The following is a 20,513-nucleotide window of genomic DNA, read 5'->3' as shown; positions in this document are numbered from 1 at the left end:
CTAATGACCATCTCTCGGGCAGCTGCATAATTCCGCGCTCGAAGAACTTTTGATCTTTTCCACCAAAGAATCGAGACAAGTGGTTTTCGACAGCCTCATCTGAATCAAAGTTTTTACCATTCAAAGAGTTTTGAAGAGAGCGAAACAAATGGTAATCTGAAGGTCCTAAGTCCGGACTATAGTGGAAGCACTTCCCAATTCAGCTCCGTTAATTTTTGCCGAGTGACCAAATATGTGTGAGGCCTAGCGTTGTCATGGTGAAAGACTATACCCTTGCGATTAGCTAATGCCGGCTCCTTTTCCTTAATTTTTTCCTCCAAATTGGATAGCTGGCGACAGTACACATCTGAATTGATGATTTCATTCCGTCCCAGCAGCTCAAAATGCACTACACACTTCCAATTCCACCAAACAGACAGCATAACTTCCCTCTGATGGATATCGGGCTTTGATGTGGCTTGGGGTGGCTCATCTTTCTTGCTCCATGATCTTTTTCGTTGGACATTATTGTAAACAAACCACTTTTCGTCGCCAGTAATGATCCGCTTCAAAAAAGGATCGTTTTTAATCTGTTGCAGCAGAGAAAAGCAGATGTTGACATGCTTAGTTAGGTGAATTTCCTTTATGTTATGCGGAACCCAAACATCGAGCTTGCTTACGTAGCCAAGTTTCTTCAAATGGTTTTCAAACGTTGTATGCGACACACTGAGCTTCTCTGACATCTCCCGCGTTGAATAACGCCGGTTTTCATCCAGCAAAGCCTGAATTTGTTCGTCAAAAACGGCCGATGGTCGACCAGAACGTGGGGCGTCTTTAACTCCAAAATCTCCAAGCCTGAATTTGGCAAACCAGCTCTGACATTGGCGATCACTCATGGCATCTTTACCATACACTTCGCACAATTTTTCGCGAGCTTTGACCGCTTTTTTTCCTTTTCAGAAGTAAAAAAGCAAAATATGCCGAAAATGTTCCCTTTGGTCCTCCATGTTTAATTTGCTATAGCTTCCACAAATTTCATCGAATAAATACCAAATTTTCGTCGATAGTACCTAAGACAATAAGCTTTAAAACGATACTAAAAAGTTTGACTCTGGTGCTCGATTAGTCGTAAATAAATTAGATTAAAAACGATTACTAAAAAAAACGACATGACTTTCTGCCCACCCAATACATACAGCTAACCCATTAATTGCATTTTTATTACACTTTTTATTAAAATTTTTTTTCTAGTTCAAATTCCGGGAGTTTCTAACGACGGTTAGTTTTGGAGAGTGATCGAATTCGTATTGGAACCGTTCGTTCTGGTGGTCTGAGAGGGATGGTCTCTCGAAAACTTTCATACTGATATCATAGTATTTTGTCCCGCTACGAGCTTTATATCTAGCACGTTTTACAAGGTAGGACCTATAAGTTGGATGAAAGTACAAAGTCTAAAACTGACTTACCTCTGTTGTTTATATCTGCGCGTTGGCGTATGCACCCACGAGCAGTCCTTCGCTGTTCAACCAGGCTCCTAAATTCTTCTGGTGGAGCTGGCCGGTCGTGTTTCATGTAGCAAGAAGCTCAGAAGAAGCTCTCAGCTCCACTCGACGGTTTTCCTACTCCTCGGACTCGTCCTTCATTAGTTCCTGGGCGGGGTCTACGATGGTTTAAAGGCCTAGGTCGTTGTCCATCTCACCTGCCTTCAGAGTGTGAGCATCCTTATCCCTGGGTGGCGCTTTTTGAGGCGCAGGCATACGCTACACATGCCAAACGCCATTTTCCCGTATCTGGGATACAGAATGTCTTCGCCTCCTTATTTATCTTGAGGACCACGCATTGGCTGCCCTCTTTGTGTTACGGGCTCATAATGTGCAGTACCCTCCAGTCTACGGTTGGGATGTCCGGATTCTGACGCTTCAACAGTTTTAGCGCTCGGTTTCCTTCGATAGCAATGGTGAAGAGTACCTTCGCATTTGTGATGGATGGGATTAGTTTCCTGTCCTGTAGTGACCAGAAAATCTTTAAGCAATGCGAAACTATTCTACCCACCCTCGCATTCGAAAAACAAAAGCTTTTTACAACCACTTAATCAATAATAGCTAAAGAAGTGTTCGAAGACCAATTACAATAGATTACGATCGAAAGGTTACATAGTTAAATGAGGAAAGCTCAAAACTGTAGCCCACCTGCTTGCAGCTTCCCAAAGCCCAAATCATTATTTTATTACATCTCTTGATAGACTTTTATGTTTTTGAGACGTCGCCAAAACAACAACTGGTTTTTGGTTATTAGTTTTTATATTATTAAAACAAGGAGCGCACTGATTATCAAAGATAGTTTGTGTGTAGATTTGTGCGTTTGCATTGATGTTTCGTGTAGTCGCACTTTCGATAAGTTGCAACGCTTATTTGCATACATTCATCGATTCATAGCCAATTGCAAAGCCAAAGCTGTTCCTTTAAAAGGCTTTCTTACGGCTCAGGAGTTAACTTTGGGAACTGTTCTGCTTCTGTGGAGCATTTAACTAGTTCACTAAGCTATAGAGTACCTATGGTGCGTACAGCTACGTGCCTGATTGAGAGGGCCGTGGCCAAGCTAGCAGTTCTGCACAAAATTTCCGATACAGTTGGAACAGTGCCTCTTCCAACGTGGGGAGTATGTTCGAAGCAGACCGCTTGCACATAATTATGCGCGCACAGGTGTATCGCTGCACCTGCCGCGCTCTTAGGCGTTCTCTTTGTTATCTTTTGCTCTCTCTCTCTCTCTCTTCTTCTGTCCCCTTATCTACTAAGCAAAACTATATTTGTAAGCGAATATGTATTGAAGCCAAGCGTCCAATCGACAGATCCAGCTCCTAATGGAGAAAAATAAGAAAATAAATATGGCATAAAACTAACCTCGTGCGTTAATTATTGATTGGTAACGGGTGGCAAATTCGATGTCTTCCCCATAAACAACCTTCATGTTGGCATCGAGCAGTCGGTTAAGCACTACTTCGATGTGCTTAACATGTTCGGTTTCGTTTTCGGAAAATTTTGTGACGTCATCAACGCAGACTAACATACCTTTCCAATTTCTTCCCGCACCACATCATCGGTGGCTCTTTGGAATATGATACCAAAAGGTAGTCGGCAAAATTCGTATTTCCCTCCGTTAATTGAGAACGAGGTATTTTCCCGGTCTTTTTTGGCCAGGTATATATGATGATATCCTGACTTCAAGTCCAGTGTAGTGAAAAATTTGGCTTTCTCCAAGTTCGCCAGAATCATTGGTATGCTTGGCATAGGGTAGCGACCGGAGTAGTAAGAAAACTAGATTTTCGGGACCTTAGATGTCGGCAAAAGGGGTAATAAAAATGCAATTAATGGGTTAGCTGTAAAAAAAATTAATTGCTTTGAGTAATAAAAATGCAATTAATGAGGGTTATCTGTCAACCTGTCAATGGATGGGGTAATAAAAATGCAATTAATTAGGGTCAGTGTATGTAAAAGGACATTTGTGAACAAGTGTTCAAGCGCCCCAACAAGGATGTGGATACGAGTGCGAAAGGGAGGGAGCGATCCCGAACGCACGTGTACGTTCCTACGACCCCTCACTTAAAGAAAGGGACGGGGGAGGCAATTGAAAAGGTCGCCCCGCAGCGACCCTGGGCCGCATCGATCCCGTTCACGCACGTGGACGTTGACCCACAATCCTCACTTAAAAAAGGGGCGGCGGTGGAATTGAAGAAGGGTACATGTTTTGGAACGGAAAATCCACGCCCGGATTGAAGGACGTTCACCCACGATCCTCACTTAAAAAAGGGATGGATGTTATTTTTCTTGAGAGATACTTGAAAAGGTAATTTGTTTTCCCATAGAAGGACAGTAAACCCCATTCGCCTCCTTGAAAAAGGATGAGAGGAAGGGGGTTTTCCCACACTCATTTCATCTGCAGTTGATCGAATGCGTGTGATGACATGTACAATTAGCTTATCTAAATAGGGGTGGAGAGTGAAAAGGATATACTTCTAACGGTTTTACAGCGAAGACGGTAAGAAAATGTCAAGTGTTTGCTATACTTTTTTTTTTTATTTTCGTGGGCCCGCATAGACTAGTTAAGTCCTAAGAATCACTTCTAATTTGCGATTTACGTTATCCAGAGTGGACAAATTTTATCTATTTTTAAAAGTTTATTCAAAATTTAATAAATAATAGTTTAAAAAAATAAACTAAAACAACACGCTTTTATAAATAACCGAACTAAAAAGAAGAAAATAATTTATAATTACAAACAAAATTATTAAATTCAGAGCAATAGTATATAATTATAAATAAGATCACTAAATTCAGAGTAAAAAAAAATTTTCCGATATTTGGAAACCCTTGTACATACAAAAAGTTCAAAAGTTGAAGACTACAAAAGTGCGAAAGTCTAAAATTACGGAACAAAAGAAAAGGAATAAAAAATCAAAAAATTAAACAACAATCAACAAAAAACAAAATCATCATCATCATCATCATCATCATCATCATCATCATCATCATCATCATCATCATCATCAACAACATGCAAGGAATTTTCTTTAACTCCTGCCAGCTTTCAGTTCCCATTAATTTAAATCGTTTCAAAGTAAGATGACTTTGCTTACGAAATCATCCACTTTATTTGATTTATACAAATCCCATACGGATTGTATAAAAACAAAAATGGATGAGTTCCAAGAGAAGGACAGCGGATGGGCCCTAACACGCATACTTAGGGTGGAGTTGAACATGCTTCAATGTGTTCCTCTCAAAGGATCGGAATATTTCGATCTACCTGCACGCCTTAAAGCCCGTAGAGCATGCGTCAATGTACAGAACAATGTTTTCTGTTTTAAGTGGGCAATCGTATCCGGATTAAACCAAAAGGAAAAGGGAGAGCGGTGTTGTGTGTATGATGTTGATATCAAATCAAGCATCATACACACAAATAACATCAGAATCGATTTCATTGGGTTGACATTCCCAATGAAAACGGATAAAATAAATGTATTCATCCAAGAAAACCCTCACATAAGTCTTAATGTGTTTGGGTATGACGAGGATAAGGACACTATTTTTGGACCTCTATATACAAATGGAACTGAGAAGCAGCATCATTTCAATTTGCTGTATCTGGATGGACCTACCACCGATATTAATGAACATTATGTGTGGATCAAAAATATTTCCGGGTAAGCCCACTCAAAAAAAATAAATAAATAAATAAATAATAAAACAAAAAATAAAAAAATATATAAATATATGGTAGATGATAATTGACTAACTCAATTTTTAATTGTTAAATTCCAGCCTCCTATCTTCACAGTTAGGAAAAAAAAGGAAATAGGCGATGGTTCTGCAACAAATGCCTATCCTTTTCAACGAGTGAGGAAAGGGCTCACAGGCACTCTGAAAGATGCAGCAACATTGTGAGTCAACAACCGAAGGAAGGGGAAAATGAGGTCAAATTTAAGAATGTCCATCGCCAGCTGGAGGTGCCCTTCGCTGTGTATGCAGACTTCGAATGCATACTTGAGCCCACAACAATAGATGTAAGTGAAAAAACCCAATTAGTAAATAAGCATGTCCCGATAGCCTTTGCATATTATATAAAATGTTCATTCGACCCCTCTTTAGAAAAATTTGTATCTAAGACCGGATTAAATGTCGGGCGCACTTTTGTAGATAGTTTAACATCCGATTTGTCCGCTATTTACCAAAACTACATGAATTATGTAGTACCACTTCAAATGAGTGCACAGGATTCATATGATTTTGACGAGGCCCTCAATTGTCACATATGTAAGGGAATTTTAGGTAGCGATAGAGTCAGGGATCACTGCCATTTTACTGGGAAATTTCGAGGTGCAGCACATAGTGAGTGCAACCTTAAATATAAGACAGGAGATTTTATAGCTGTTTTCTTCCACAATCTATCCAAATACGATTCACACTTGTTTGTGAAAGAACTTGGGGAGATTGATGGAGAAATTAAAATAAGGAATTATATATTTCCATTTCTAAATATATTCCATTAGGGAAAAATAAGATGGAAATTAGATTTTTAGATACCATTCGCTGCATGCCCTCTAGGCTAGACAAACTTGCAGGAAATTAAAATGAAGGGGATTTCAAAGTTCTTCGAAATCAATTTCCAGACATAAAAGATTTCTCTCTACTTCGTAGGAAAGGTGTATTCCCATATGAATACTTGGATTCTGATAAAAATTTATTAGATACCTCTCTCCCACCTCGAGAAAATTTTTATAGTAAATTGACAGACTCCGAATGCTCTGAAGCTGATTATCTTCATGCCGTTCAGGTTTGGAGTCACTTCAAGTGTCAAACACTTAGAGATTATTTGGAACTCTACTTAAAGACAGATGTTTTGTTGCTCACAGACGTTTTTCAGAACTTTAGGGCTCTTTGTTCAAATATCTACCAACTTGATCCTGCCCATTATTATACAACCCCAGTCTTGTCATGGGATGCGATGTTGAAAACTACAGGAATATCCCTCGAATTAGTGACTGATATTGATATGATAACATATATTCAATCTGGAATTCGAGGGGGACTTGTTCAAAGTAGTCATAGATATACCAAAGCAAACCACAAATATCTTCAAGATTTTGACCCGAGTAAGGAGTCAGAATATTTAATGTATGTGGATGCTAATAATTTATATGGATGGGCAATGTCAGAAGCACTCCCTTATGGAAATTTTAAATGGTTGAATCAACCAGAAATATAAATGTTCAATATTAATTCTATTTGTGATGAAAGCGAGTATGGATATATTTTAGAGGTAGACTTGAAATATCCATACTCGCTTCACGATGAACACAATGACCTGCGTTTCTGTCCTGGGAACAGACTCCCTTCAAAAACCTCAAAGACTCCAAAATTAATAGCCGATCTTTGTAATAAAACCAAATATATCATACACAATAAAACTTTAAAGCAGTGTATAGATAATGGTTTAGAGCTTGAAAAGGTACATAGTATCCTCGAATTCAAGCAAAAACCTTGGCTTAAAAAATATATTGATATTAACACAGAGCATAGGACTAGGGCTAAAAGTAATTTTGAGAAAGACTTTTTTAAGCTTTTGAACAACAGTGACTATGGGAAGACGATGGAGAATAGCTTAAAGCGCAAGGACATTCGCCTAGTAACAGAATGGGAAGCTCCACCTGTGGGTCCCAAAGGTGGGCGTCCTAGGTTATGTGCGAGGGACTTAATAGCCAGGTCCAATTTTCATAGTGCAACAAAGTTTAGTGAAAAGATGTATGCAATTCAAATGAATAGACTTCATAACGTTTGTGATAAGCCAACATACCTGGGTTTTGTAGTGTTGGAGTTATCCAAATGGAAGATGTATGATTTTCACTACACATATATGAAACCCAAATTTAACTATATGGATACAGATTCATTTATCTACTCTATTAAAACAGAGAATTTATATAGTGACATTCGTGATGATGTTGCTTCAAAATTTGATACATCTGAATATCCCGATCAATTGGCTAGGCTATATAATTTCCAGCAGTGTAATAAGAAGCGCTTAGGGTTCTTCAAAGACGAACTGCAGGGTAGGTCAATGACAGAGTTTGTGGGTCTTCGCTCGAAAATGTATGTCTACACAGCAGCGGGTGTAGGTAGCGAGCCTGAAAAATGTGGAAGTGAAACGAAGTTGTTTGGAGAAGATTACTTTTAATAATTATAAAAATTGTTTGTTCACATGACAACAAGAAAGTGATAGAATGCGCATGTTTAGGTCGAGAGGGCATGAATATAGTACATTAAAAATTACAAAAATTACTTTAGATAATAAGGATGATAAAAGAGTAATAGGTAATGATAGAATTTCCACTTTAGCAATAGGTCATTGGATTCATGAAGGCTGTATGACAGCTCTAGAAGCTAATTATACCTCAGATAATGAGGGTGATAGAGTAACTCTCAAAAGAAAATTAGATGATACTGAAAGTGCGCTCGACGAATCCGAAGAAAATTTTATTTGGCATTATATTTCGATAGATTAAATGAGAGATTCAAAAATTATATATAAATAACAAACTCATTTTTTTTATATTTGTATTTCTAGTATAATAGTTTATTGAAAAATACTTATTTTAAGATTAAAAATAAATTAAATATAATTTGCATATAATATTAAGATAAGATTAAAATTGAATCAAAAAAATAAAAATAAATATCCAAAGGAAAACATAAAACTGCTTGTGTCTTTATTTCATTATAAAACTTCAGAGTTATTTATCCAGCTGTCGTCGGTTTTCGGCAAACCTAACCAACATACAAGAGATCTTTTTCCTTCTCTTTTAAGTACCTTCTCAACGAGGTAGGTATTGAGAAATCTATTTTTTTCAGCTCTTCCTTATAAAATCCACCCTTAAAGGATTTAAATTTAAATCTTCTTCATCTAATAGATAAGTGGTAGGATGAGTATTTTGAACTTTGTATATCCTAAAAATTTTAACATTCCAATTAGGAGTGTACGGGAGCTCAAATACTTCGTTATATTTTGAAATTCGAACATTGTAACCAATTTTCAGTTTGCTACCTGTAAACATTTTTATATTATTGTATACCGTTCCTAAGATGTGTTTCTCATTTTCAACGTTCACATCGATAGGAGCCATTTTTATAGTCCTGTGTATTTTGTTGTTGTAAAAGTTAATTAATTTTTTGTAGATTTCAACCCACTTATAGCTCCCGTTGTAAGAAAACTCTTTCCACATAACTTCTTTTAATGTTCCGTTGAATCTCTCAACAATTGAAGCCTTTAAAGTACTAAATGTTGAATAATGATTTATTTGATGTCGTTTCATCAAAGACTTAAATTGTTCGTTAAAAAACTCTTTTCGATCATCTGTTTGTAAATGTTTTGGTACTCCACGCCCAGATTTAAATATTTTCACAACATCTTTTGCAGACTTAGATTTTCGTGCTTCACCCCACGCAAATTTCGAGAATGTGTCAATTCAACATATTCTTTGATGACGATGTCTGCGTTTTTTTTTGGGAAGCCACCATTTTTTATACGCCTTTTTTGAATATTAAAGTTTCCATCAGTATCTAGGTAGAGTCCCGTCTCAGTTTTCTCATATCGTTTTAAATTATTAGTGTTCTGCTTTTCATGGATATAACGTCCAAACTTGTCAAGGGTCATGATGAGTATAATCTCATTTGAATATTACAACATAAATATATACTAAATTAGAATATAATTTTGGCCTCTCGGAGCTCTTCAACTATCGATTAATTTCGTTTGCGTGATTTGTATTTCCAGCTGTTTTCGAAGCTATTAAAAGTTAAAGTCGTTCCACTAACTCATTTGGATCGTCCCAGTATACATAATTCGGTTTATTCCTTTCAAGTGTCATGAAACCAGACCCGGTCACGTTTTCTTTATCGCCTTTGGGTGTAGACTTGGTGACGGGTAAATTAGCTAAAAGTGGTTTGATAATTTGAGAATATTTATGTAAGTGATGATCAGGAGGTGAGAATGAATAAAATAATAAAATTGATCGTTCTCGTCCACCTCATCCCCACCAGAAATATTATCATAATCTTCATCACTTTTTAATCTCCAATCCAATGGTTTGTATGCATCATATTCAGGTTTTGAATTTATTCTAGCTGCAGTGTAAAATGTTAGTTTCCTTTGTTTCATAAGCGGAGTTTTATTCTCTTTGTCAAATTCAAATTGATCTTTTTGATTGTCTCCCCCTGTATTGGACAGGAATTTTTTGTTAATATTATTATTATTATTATTATTATTATTATTATTATTATTATTATTATTATTATTATTATTATTATTATTATTATTATTATTATTATTATTATTATTATTATTATTATTATTATTATTATTATTATTATTATTATTATTATTATTATTATTATTATTATTATTATTATTATTATTATTATTATTATTATTATTATTATTATTATTATTATTATTATTATTATTATTATAATACATTACATTACATTACATTACGACATTAAAACTTTCCAGACGAAACTTGAATGTATTGAAGACAACGCCAGGCGAATAGGAGGAAACCTTATAATAGCAGGAGACTTTAACTCAAGGGCTCAAGAATGGGGCATGGCATCAACTGACTCTCGAGGCCGTAGAGTCCTAAATATGGCAGCAAGTATCGGAATGTTATCAGCAAATGTAGGAGCAATACCGACATTCCATCGAGTGGGGAACGAGGGCACAATCCCCGACATAACCCTAGTGACAGAAAACTGTGCGCACAAGATCTCCGATTGGAAAATCCTCGACACCTACAACGGAAGCGACCATAACTATATAACGTTTAACATAGCAGAAAACGAAGTGACTACAGTGAGACCAACGAGAAAAGGATGGAACGTTAACCGACTAGACAAGGCAAGGCTGATACAAGAAATTGACGCAAGGCAGAACCGACAGAGCGGTGGTAACGCAGTTAGCAACAACCTGGCAATCATAAAACAGGCCTGCAACGCTGCTATGCCAAAAAAGGGCAATCCTCGAAGACAAGGACAAGAAGCGTATTGGTGGACAGAAGAGATAAAAGCTCTTAGAGAAGCGTGTATTAAAAACAGACGCCGCCTCACGAGGGCTAGAGGAAGGGGGATTCTTACAGAACTTAATGACGAATTTAAGAAATCCAAGAAGGACTTAAATTCTGCCATCCGGAAGAGCAAAACGGAAAAATGGCAACGCCTTTGCAACGATGTCAACTCTGACCCATGGGGGCTAGGGTATAAAATCGTGATAAAGAAGCTGAGAACAAGAAGCACAACACCAGAACTGGAGGAAGAACAAATGGACCATATAGTCAAAACGTTATTCCCCACTCATACAAACAGTAAAGCGAGAACTTCTCCACCAATAGCAGAACAGATTGAACTCTTCACAGTGGACGAGCTACTGAAAGCGGCAAAAACCTTAAAAGGGAAGAAGGCTCCAGGGCCCGACAACATCCCAGCAGAGGTCCTCAAAGTGATTGCGGAGAGCAGACCCCAAATCCTGCTGGATATGTATAACGATTGCATTACCAGCGGGAAATTCCCCGACATCTGGAAGAGGCAACGATTAGTTCTCATAAGTAAGGGCAAAGGAGATCCCCTAACCCCATCAGCTTATCGACCACTATGTATGCTTGACACTACCGGGAAGCTACTAGAGAAAATGATTAAGCCACGCCTATCAGCAGCGATCGAAAGAGGTGGGGGTCTTTCACCGATGCAGTATGGCTTTAGGCCAGGCAGGTCGACCATTGGAGCAATCCAAGAAGTCGTCAACCAAGCGCTCAGCAGCCAACAAGGCAACCATTTCTCGAGGCCGGTAGTTCTCCTAGCAACACTGGATGTTAAAAACGCATTCAACAGCGTTAAATGGGACAACATAATTGATGCCTTGAAAAGACGATTCCAAATCTCAGGATACCTGATGCGGATAATACAGAGCTATCTTGAGAACCGACGACTACTGTACCAAACAAAAGCAGGAGAGAAATGTATAGAGATAACTTCAGGAGCGGCACAAGGATCAATACTTGGACCGGAGCTTTGGAACATCAGCTACGATGAAATTTTTCACCTAGACATCCCTGAGGGCACGACTATTGTGGGGTACGCGGACGACATAGTCGCAGTCATTACAGCTCGAAATACCGAGTACGCACAACGTATGTTGACGCAAGTAATGACACGCGTAAAAAGCTGGCTGAACTCACACGACCTGAAGCTGGCGGACGAAAAAACAGAGCTACTTTTAGTCAGCAGAAAAAGGATCCCTCTAGAAATAGACATGAGAGTTGGAGAGACTTTAATAAGGACGCAGAAGGTTATAAAGTACCTAGGAGTTAGACTGGACTCAAAATTGACATTCAATGCACACATACAAGAGACGAAGAAGCGGGCGACCGAGACTACAAAGGCGCTTAGCAGACTCATGGCAAACGTGGGCGGCCCCTTACAATCAAGGCGGAAACTCTTAATGGAGATAAATCACGCAATCATGCTGTACGGGTGTGAGGTCTGGGCAGGCACCCTTGAGGCAACCTGCAGGTCAAAACCTCTACTTGAGGTACAAAGAACCATGGCTCTACGAATAGCGAGTGCATATCGAACGGTATCCGGCCCTGCTGTACTAGTAATTGCAGGCGCCATACCAATCGACCTATTGGCCAAAGCGCGAAAACAAATATATATGAGGAGACAGGAAGGAGAGACGACAAGAGGCTTTATTGAGCGGACCAGAGAAGTAATTCTCCAACAATGGCAGGAAAGATGGGCAGCCGAAGCAAGGGGAAGATGGACAGCTAGACTGTTACCAAACCTGGTAGCTTGGTACGGAAGGAAACACGGAGATGTGGATTACTACGTCACGCAGATGCTGACAGGCCATGGCTACTTTGCCGCCTTTCTGCACTCTATAGGGAAAAGAACCAACGGCAGATGCGTATATGGAGATGCGGAGATGGACAGTGCTGAACACACCATTTTCCACTGTAAGAAATTCGGACCTGCGCGGAACTGCCTGGAACAAGCTGTTGGGGCAATAAACCCAGAAAATATGGTCACGAAGATGATAGGCAGCGAAGACACGTGGAAACACATCGCAGGATTCGTGCAGAACATTCTCAGATCTAAGAAGCAAGATCTGGATGAATTAACTGGGTAATCTGGACGCAGAAAGAAGATGAGAGCGCATTGCGCTGAATTGGCGCCACCTTGAAGTAATGCGAAAGCTGTTCCGAGGTGGGAACACGGCCAAATGCGAGGGGGGGGTTTAGTGGGTGCGAGCCCCACATACCTTTTTTTTGCGACGGCAATAGGGAAGATGCGTTAGGCATTCCCCCTCCTCAACCCAAAAAAAAAAAAAAAAAAAAAAAAAAAAAAATTATTATTATTATTATTATTATTATTATTATTATTATTATTATTATTATTATTATTATTATTATTATTATTATTATTGTTAACAAGTTCTTTTAATGGATCAGTTATGGGTTTAAATGTTTCTTCCAAACCCATAATATTCTGGGTCTTAAATTGTTTTAACTCTGAAAACTTTTTTCAAAGCATTTCGAGTTTTATTTAATTGTGATAAAATATTTTGGTTCATTGTGATGTAATTTGAAAATATTTAAATTCGAAGAGTAAGAGTGGTTATTTCAGTTTTGGGGCTGGGAATGTACTGAGAAATAATTTATTAATCATAGGCATATATATATATATATATATACAGTCGAGTCCCGATAATTCGTACCCCGCTAAATCGAAAATCGCGATAATTCGTAAAAAATTCTGTCCCCTTGAAAAAAACTCGTTAATTCGTACAAATTTCATACATTTTGGTCCCCTCGTTAATTCGTAGTATTTGGCGCAACGCAAAGAATATTGAACCTCTTATAAATCGTAATTTTGTTTCGAAACCTCTTATATATTTTGTAGTTAAAGCGACGTTAGATTTTGCAGACATCAGAACGGAGAAGAAATTTTATATAATTTACAAACCAGAGCATTAATTCCTCAACTTAAACATTATTTTTCGACTCATGATGTCAAACACACTATTTGGCACAACCTAATAGGTTTAGAAAACGCAATGGAAAAAATAAAAGAAAAAAACACTAAGCAATCAAAAATTACCAATTATTTTAAAGCTTGAATTTTCGTTTTTAATAATTTAATGTTTCTGCTTAATTTTGTTTGTTAATTTTTTGTTTAATTTTCCTTTAATTTGAAAAACGTACAAATGAATGTACATATTTATTATGTTTGTTTAATTTTAATCAAGCTAAATACATATGTAAACATGATGTGAAATGTAAGTACCCCGTTTATTAGACTCTTTCATTTTTGAGCCCCTTTAAATAGAAATCTCGATAAATCGAATTCCCGTCTAATTCGTAAAAAAATTGATCCCCTTGCCATTTCGAATTATCGGGACTCAACTGTATATATATATATATATATATATATATATATATATAAAAAGGTGTGGTATTATCATTTACAATTCAATTCTTAGCTTTCTATCTTAATTATAGTTTTAACCAATGTCTAATTAATTGCACTCCACACACCTTGATATGGATTGCGAGACAACTGAAACCCGTCGATATCTTTAAGCAAATATCTGTAATTTTTCAACACTTTTTCAATTACATAAGGACCTTTATTTTTTGGAATGAGTTTTCTCGAAACTCCTACAGTGCTATCAAAATTTTTTACCATAACATAATCTCCTTCTTTATATTCTGTAGCAATTTTTTTTTTTGCATTATAATATTTTTCATTCTTCATTTGAGATTTTCTTTGTTCCTCTTCTGCTTTTTTTCTAACATCTTCTAAAGTTTTTCTAACATTTGATTACTCATTTTCGTCTTCTAATCTTTCTTTTATATTATCCAAAACTTCTCCTTTCTCTGTTATCCCAAATAATGTTTCACTAGGACACTGCTTAGTACTATTATGAATCGTATTATTCATTGCACACTCTACTTTTTCCACAACTCAATCCCAATGTAATCCGTTTTCCGGTTCTGTCAATTTTGCTATCATAGGTCCTAGACTTCTATTGATTCGTTCAACTTGGCCATTAGCCTGTGGCGAGCCCGTCGCTATTTTTATGTGCTTCACGTTACTTTTTTTCATAAACTCTGCAAAATCGGAAGATTAAAGCAACTACCCCGATCTGATACTATGCATCTAGGTATACTATAAGCTCGAAAATAATCTGTTAATTCACTTATCACCTCTTTTGTATTCGTCGTTTTTGTTGTGTACAACCTAACAAACTTTGATAAAGCATCTACGACCACAAATATATGCTTTTTCGATCTGCTACTATCTACCGGCCAATAATGATCTATATGAATGATCTTAAAAGGTTTGTTGCCTTATGGTATGCTATGTAAATGCCCATCTCCTCTACCTATTTTCGGATAGTGTATGCACTTTAAACAATTTTGAATGTGTTCATACTTGGAAACCAAAAGCTCTTCTCAATAACATCTTACATTTTATCCCTCCCAATATGACCCATTTCATCATGATACTTGTATAGCACATGTTCCTCCATTCGATTCGGTACGTAAAATAATAATCTGTTGCCGTTGCTTTTCATATAGATCACGCCATTTCTCATTTCATATAACTAATGCTCAATACATTCTAACATTTTCCTAATTTCCTGAACCTTTACATCTTTTGATTGACAAATTATTAAAATATTTTCGAATGTATTTGCCTCCACTATCATAATATTGTTGCTCCTACTCAATGCATCTACGTGTTACATTTGTCTTCCTGCTCTGTGCTTTAATTCATAATCGTATTCCTGCAGCTCTAGAGCCCACCTTGCTATTCTTGGGTTCAACTCAATCCTATTGAGGATTAAAGTAAGAGAGTTACAGTCTGTTACAATTTTAAGCCGTTTGCCTAGCAAATATATTCTAAATCTTCTTAACGCGTAAGTTATAGCTAAGGTCTCCAATTCAAAACTGTGATATTTCGCTTCCGTTGCAGTTGATCTCTTTGAAAAATAAACATGAAAGGAAGCTAACTTCGGCACGCCGAAGTTTATATACCCTTGCAGATAGAACTTCTATGAATAGGAATCCATACAATATAAATTATATATACAGTCGAGTCCCGATAATTCGAAATGGCAAGGGGATCACTTTTTTTACGAATTAGACGGGAATTCGATTTATCGAGATTTCTATTTAAAGGGGCTCAAAAATGAAAGAGTCGAATAAACGGGGTTTTTACATTTCACATCATGTTTACATATGTATTTAGCTTAATTGTACATTCATCTTTACGTTTTTCAAATTAAAGGAAAATTAAACAAAAAATTAACAAACAAAATTAAGCAGAAACATTAAATTATTAAAAACGAAAATTCAAGCTTTAAAATAATTGGTAATTTTTGATTGCTTAGTGTTTTTTTCTTTTATTTTTTCCATTGCGTTTTCTAAACCTATTAGGTTGTCAAACACACTATTTGGCACATCATGAGTCGAAAAATAATGTTTAAGTTGAGGAATTAATGCTCTGGTTTGTAAATTATATAAAATTTCTTCTCCGTTCTGATGTCTGCAAAATCTAACGTCGCTTTAACTACAAAATATATAAGAGGTTTCGAAACAAAATTACGATTTATAAGAGGTTCAATATTCTTTGCGTTGCGCCAAATACTACGAATTAACGAGGGGACCAAAATGTATGAAATTTGTACGAATTAACGAGTTTTTTTCAAGGGGACAGAATTTTTTACGAATTATCGCGATTTTCGATTTAGCGGGGTACGAATTATCGGGACTCGACTGTATTTGTGTTGAAAAACAATGAAGTAATACCAGCTTTCATTTTATTCAACTATACATATTATATTTGCAGTTTTACATTCACAGATTTGCATTTTTCCTCTACATCAAACGATCGTTTGTATGGCACCTATATGATATAGTCGTCCGAATTTCATAAAATTTGACACAAAATTTAAGATTGATATAAAATGGCTATACCTCAAATTTGATGAAAATCTGTTGAAAACTGAAAATGTTATAATTTTTAATTGACTTAATTTCTCGATCGTTCCTATTGGAGCTATATGATATAGTAGTCCGATTTTCATAAAATTTTATGCAAAATTGTAGAGTATAGTAAAATGGCTATATCTCAAATTTGATACAATTCTATTGAAAACTGATAAAGTTAAATTTTTTTTTTGTAATATTTTCCGATCATTCCTATGGCAGCTATATGATATAGTCGTCCGATCCGGCCCGTTCCGACATATATACGAGTGAGAGTTTATAGAAGGCTAACTACAAAGTTTCATTTAGATAGCTTCAAAACTGAGAGACTAGTTTGTGTAGAAACGGACAGACGGACAGACGGACAGACGGACAGAAGGCAAGGCGGACAGAAGGACAGACGGACATGCCTAGATCGACTCGGCTGTTGATCCTGATCAAGAATATATATACTTTATATAGTCGGAGGTGCCTCCTTCACTGCGTTGCAAACTTCTGACTGAAATTATATTACCCTGCAAGGGTATAAAAATAGGATGTAGCTTGCTGTCATCTTTTTTCTGCAGAAGCACAGCCCCAAATCCTAAAGCACTTGCATCACAGTGAAGTTCGACATCATCTTTGTAATCGTATAAAGCTAACACTGGCGCTTCCATTAACTTTGCCTTTAAAAGCGAAAAACAATTTAACTCTTCTTCTTCGAACCTAAAAAGCCTATCCTTTCTCAATAAATCATATAATGGTTTCGCTAATATAGAAAAATCCTTAATGAATAGTCGAAAATACGAGTAAAGACCCAAAAAGCTTTGAACTGCTTGCAACTCGCCTGGAATTGGAAAGTTTTGTATAGCTTCCAACCCCTTGCTATCAGCCTTAATCCCATCTTTTTAAATTAGAAAACCTAAATATTTGACCTTATCTTGTAAAATTTTTCTAACTTGTTTTCTACTAACCTTCTAAATACTTCTTTTACAACATCTAAATGTTCTTCTAAACTTTTGCTTGCAACTAAAATATCGTCCATGTATATGATTACCTTCTTTTCTCTTATTATGTCCGAAAATATGTCATTGACGAATCTCTGGAATACCTGTGGGGCCCTTTTTTTAGACCCATGGGCATTCGTAGAAACTCAAACTGCCCCAACGGGGTGGTAAACGACGTATATTTCACTAACTCTTCGTTAACAAATACATAAAAGTAGACATTCTTAAGATCCAATTTTGTAAATACCGATTTTCCCACTAAGCTATCTAAAAGGTCATCAATTAATGGTATCGGATAATTGTCCTTAGCCATGATTTTGTTCAATTTTCTAAAATCTATACAAAGTCTAAGTTCACCCGACTTCTTCTTCACTAATACGATAGGAGAAGCATACTCCGATTTAGTAGGTTGAATAATCCCATCTCTAATGTATTCGTCTAACATTTTTGACAATGCTTCCTTCTCACTATATGTCAGTCTTCTTGGTGCACAGCCAAATGGTTTTGAGTTTTCTAACACTATTTTCATTTCACATTTTATTTTCGGAACTTCCGGTCGCTTAACTTGAACATAATGCGTCTCTAACAACTTGATAAACGTTTCACAATCCTTATAGTTTACTTGCTCACCAATATTATAAAGTTTATCTTCCTCACAGTTTTCTAAAATTATAAACATTTTTATCATTTTTTTTATCATTTTAAGGTTTCTAAATTAATTTCCAACTTACAAGCATTCATAAAATCCTTCCCTTGCACAATATTACAGAGCATAGATTCGCTAGCCACAACAATTAATTTAAACCAAATCTTTGTTTCATTTTTCAGTACAAAGCTTAATATTTTTCCATAGCTTTTCAACAAGCTTTTGTTTAATCCAAAAGAACTCTCTTTTAGAGGTTCTAACTTAATGTCTTTCGGTGTACAAGAACGCTTTATGAGCGAAACTGGGCTTCCCGAATCTATTTGACACTCTGTAATAATAGGCTGGTTCGTATTTTACACACAAAAAATTTTAATTACTCTTAGATAGTTGTTTTCCACCTCCTTCTTATTCTGGGGACATACAGCAATTCGGTGATCCTCTGCGCCACAGCCATAACACGAACCGGGCTCTCGCTTTGGCTTGATGGACTTCCACTTCCAGTGCCCCTTGCCGTAGCAGTTGAAACATCGAGTTTCGTTGTTCGTCGAAACCGCCTTTGCTGCCGACGCCTTCGCCTTCATTGACGCCCTTGCTGGCAGCTTGATGTCCTCAAACGCTCGCAACATTTTCCTCGGGGCATCAAAACATTGCATTCTAGCCTGCATTCGAAGACTTAGTAATGGAATGCCCTCTACGAGCCCATCCACCAGCTCATCCTCTTCCATCGCCACATCCCGAGCCAATCTGCAATTCTCCCCAAAGTACATCGCAAATTGTTCATCCGGCGACCAGACCCGTGCCTCAAACTTGCGCCTTAGTACCGCTTTTTATTCAATGCCCTCAAAAGCTAGCTTTAGGTCTTCGATGAGCTTGTCCATTGACCTTGGCAACCGTCCGGCCTTAGAATGTAGCCATTGTAAGGAAGGGTTGAATTGCACTCTAGTAAAAATTTGATACATAAATGCCCACAGTTAAAAGTACCAAATTTTTGGAAACGATTGTAATTATATTTTATAATTTTATCCAAATATCTTATTACTTCTAATGGAGGTTGTAAATTGCCAAAACTATCGAAGTAAAACGAGTGTGTTCCCTTCCCTACCCAATGCGTTCCTTCTGATGTCGAGTCTGCTAAATTTTTTATTCCACATTTAGAATGATGAGGAAATTTCGGTATCTCATCTTTCATATAAACACCTCCTCGAAAATGAGGAATATTTTTAAAGGCAAACTTCAATATATCAAAATTCGATAACGCTCTGTTAGGTAGCTCATTTAGTAGTTTTTTTGAATGCGTTTTTGTTTGTTGGTATTATTATTTTTATACCCTTGCAGGGTATTATAATTTCAGTCAGAAGTTTGCAACGCAGTGAAGGAGGCATCTCCGACCATATAAAGTATATATATTCTTGATCAGGATCAACAGCCGAGTCGATCTAGCCATGTCCGTCTGTCCGTCTGTCCGTTTCTACGCAAACTAGTCTCTCAGTTTTGAAGCTATCTAAATGAAACTTTGTAGTTAGCCTTCTATATACTCTCACTCGTATATATGTCGGAACGGGCCGGATTAGACGAATATATCATATAGCTGCCATTGGAATGATCGGAAAATTTTTACAAAAAAAAATTATAACATTTTCAGTTTTCAACAGAATTTGATCAAATTTGATAAATAGCCATTTTATTATACTCTACAATTTTGTGTAAAATTTTATGAAAATCGGATTCCTATATCAAAAAGGTCCAATAGGAACGATCGAGAAATTAAGACAATTAAAAATTATAACATTTTCAGTTTTTAACAGATTTTCATCAAATTTGAGGTATAGCCATTTTATATCAGTCTTAAATTTTGTGTCAAATTTTATGAAAATCGAACGACTATATCATATAGGTGCCATACAAACGATCGTTTGATGTAGAGGAAAAATGCAAATCTGTGAATGTAAAACTGCAAATATAATATGTATAGGTGAATGAAATGAAAGCAGGCATTACTTCATTGTTTTTTAATATTAATAAATATATATTATATTGTATGGATTCCTAGTCATCGAAATTCTATCTGCAAGGGAATATAAACTTCGGCGTGTCGAAGTTAGCTTCCTTTCTTGTTTTATGATTGTATGTGTAAAGAATTGTCTCTATCTTGCTTAATTTTACTTCTTCATCATCGGATGAGTTGATTATTCGGATTTTTTCATTTATTTTCTTATGTAGTCTTTCGACGTCTGCTACACCGGTTTTTGCCATGTTAAGTTGTAATTCAATTCCTTCTGCTTCAAGCCATCGCTTTAGAGTC

At 36.6% G+C, this 20,513-nt stretch overlaps 2 protein-coding genes across 2 annotated transcripts in view; one reads left to right on the top strand and one right to left on the bottom strand.

Annotated features, from left to right (window-relative positions):
• The window catches only part of kl-5 (male fertility factor kl5), a 243,383-nt gene that overhangs the window by 5,690 nt on the left and 217,180 nt on the right, over positions 1 to 20,513 (top strand). The window lies entirely within an intron of this gene.
• LOC147644805 (uncharacterized) lies at positions 1,837 to 18,978 on the bottom strand. Its single transcript, XM_086840576.1, has 2 exons — positions 18,589 to 18,978; positions 1,837 to 1,983 (listed from the first exon to the last, which is right to left on the bottom strand). Exons 1-2 carry the CDS (start codon positions 18,976 to 18,978, stop codon positions 1,837 to 1,839), a joined length of 537 nt encoding a protein of 178 aa, XP_086696702.1.

The sequence above is a fragment of the Drosophila serrata genome, unplaced genomic scaffold (genome assembly GCF_035046125.1).
Source record: "Drosophila serrata isolate PLE 108 unplaced genomic scaffold, ASM3504612v1 contig_92, whole genome shotgun sequence".
Classification (NCBI taxonomy): domain Eukaryota; kingdom Metazoa; phylum Arthropoda; class Insecta; order Diptera; family Drosophilidae; genus Drosophila; species Drosophila serrata.
This window is presented reverse-complemented; position numbering and strand designations above follow the sequence as displayed.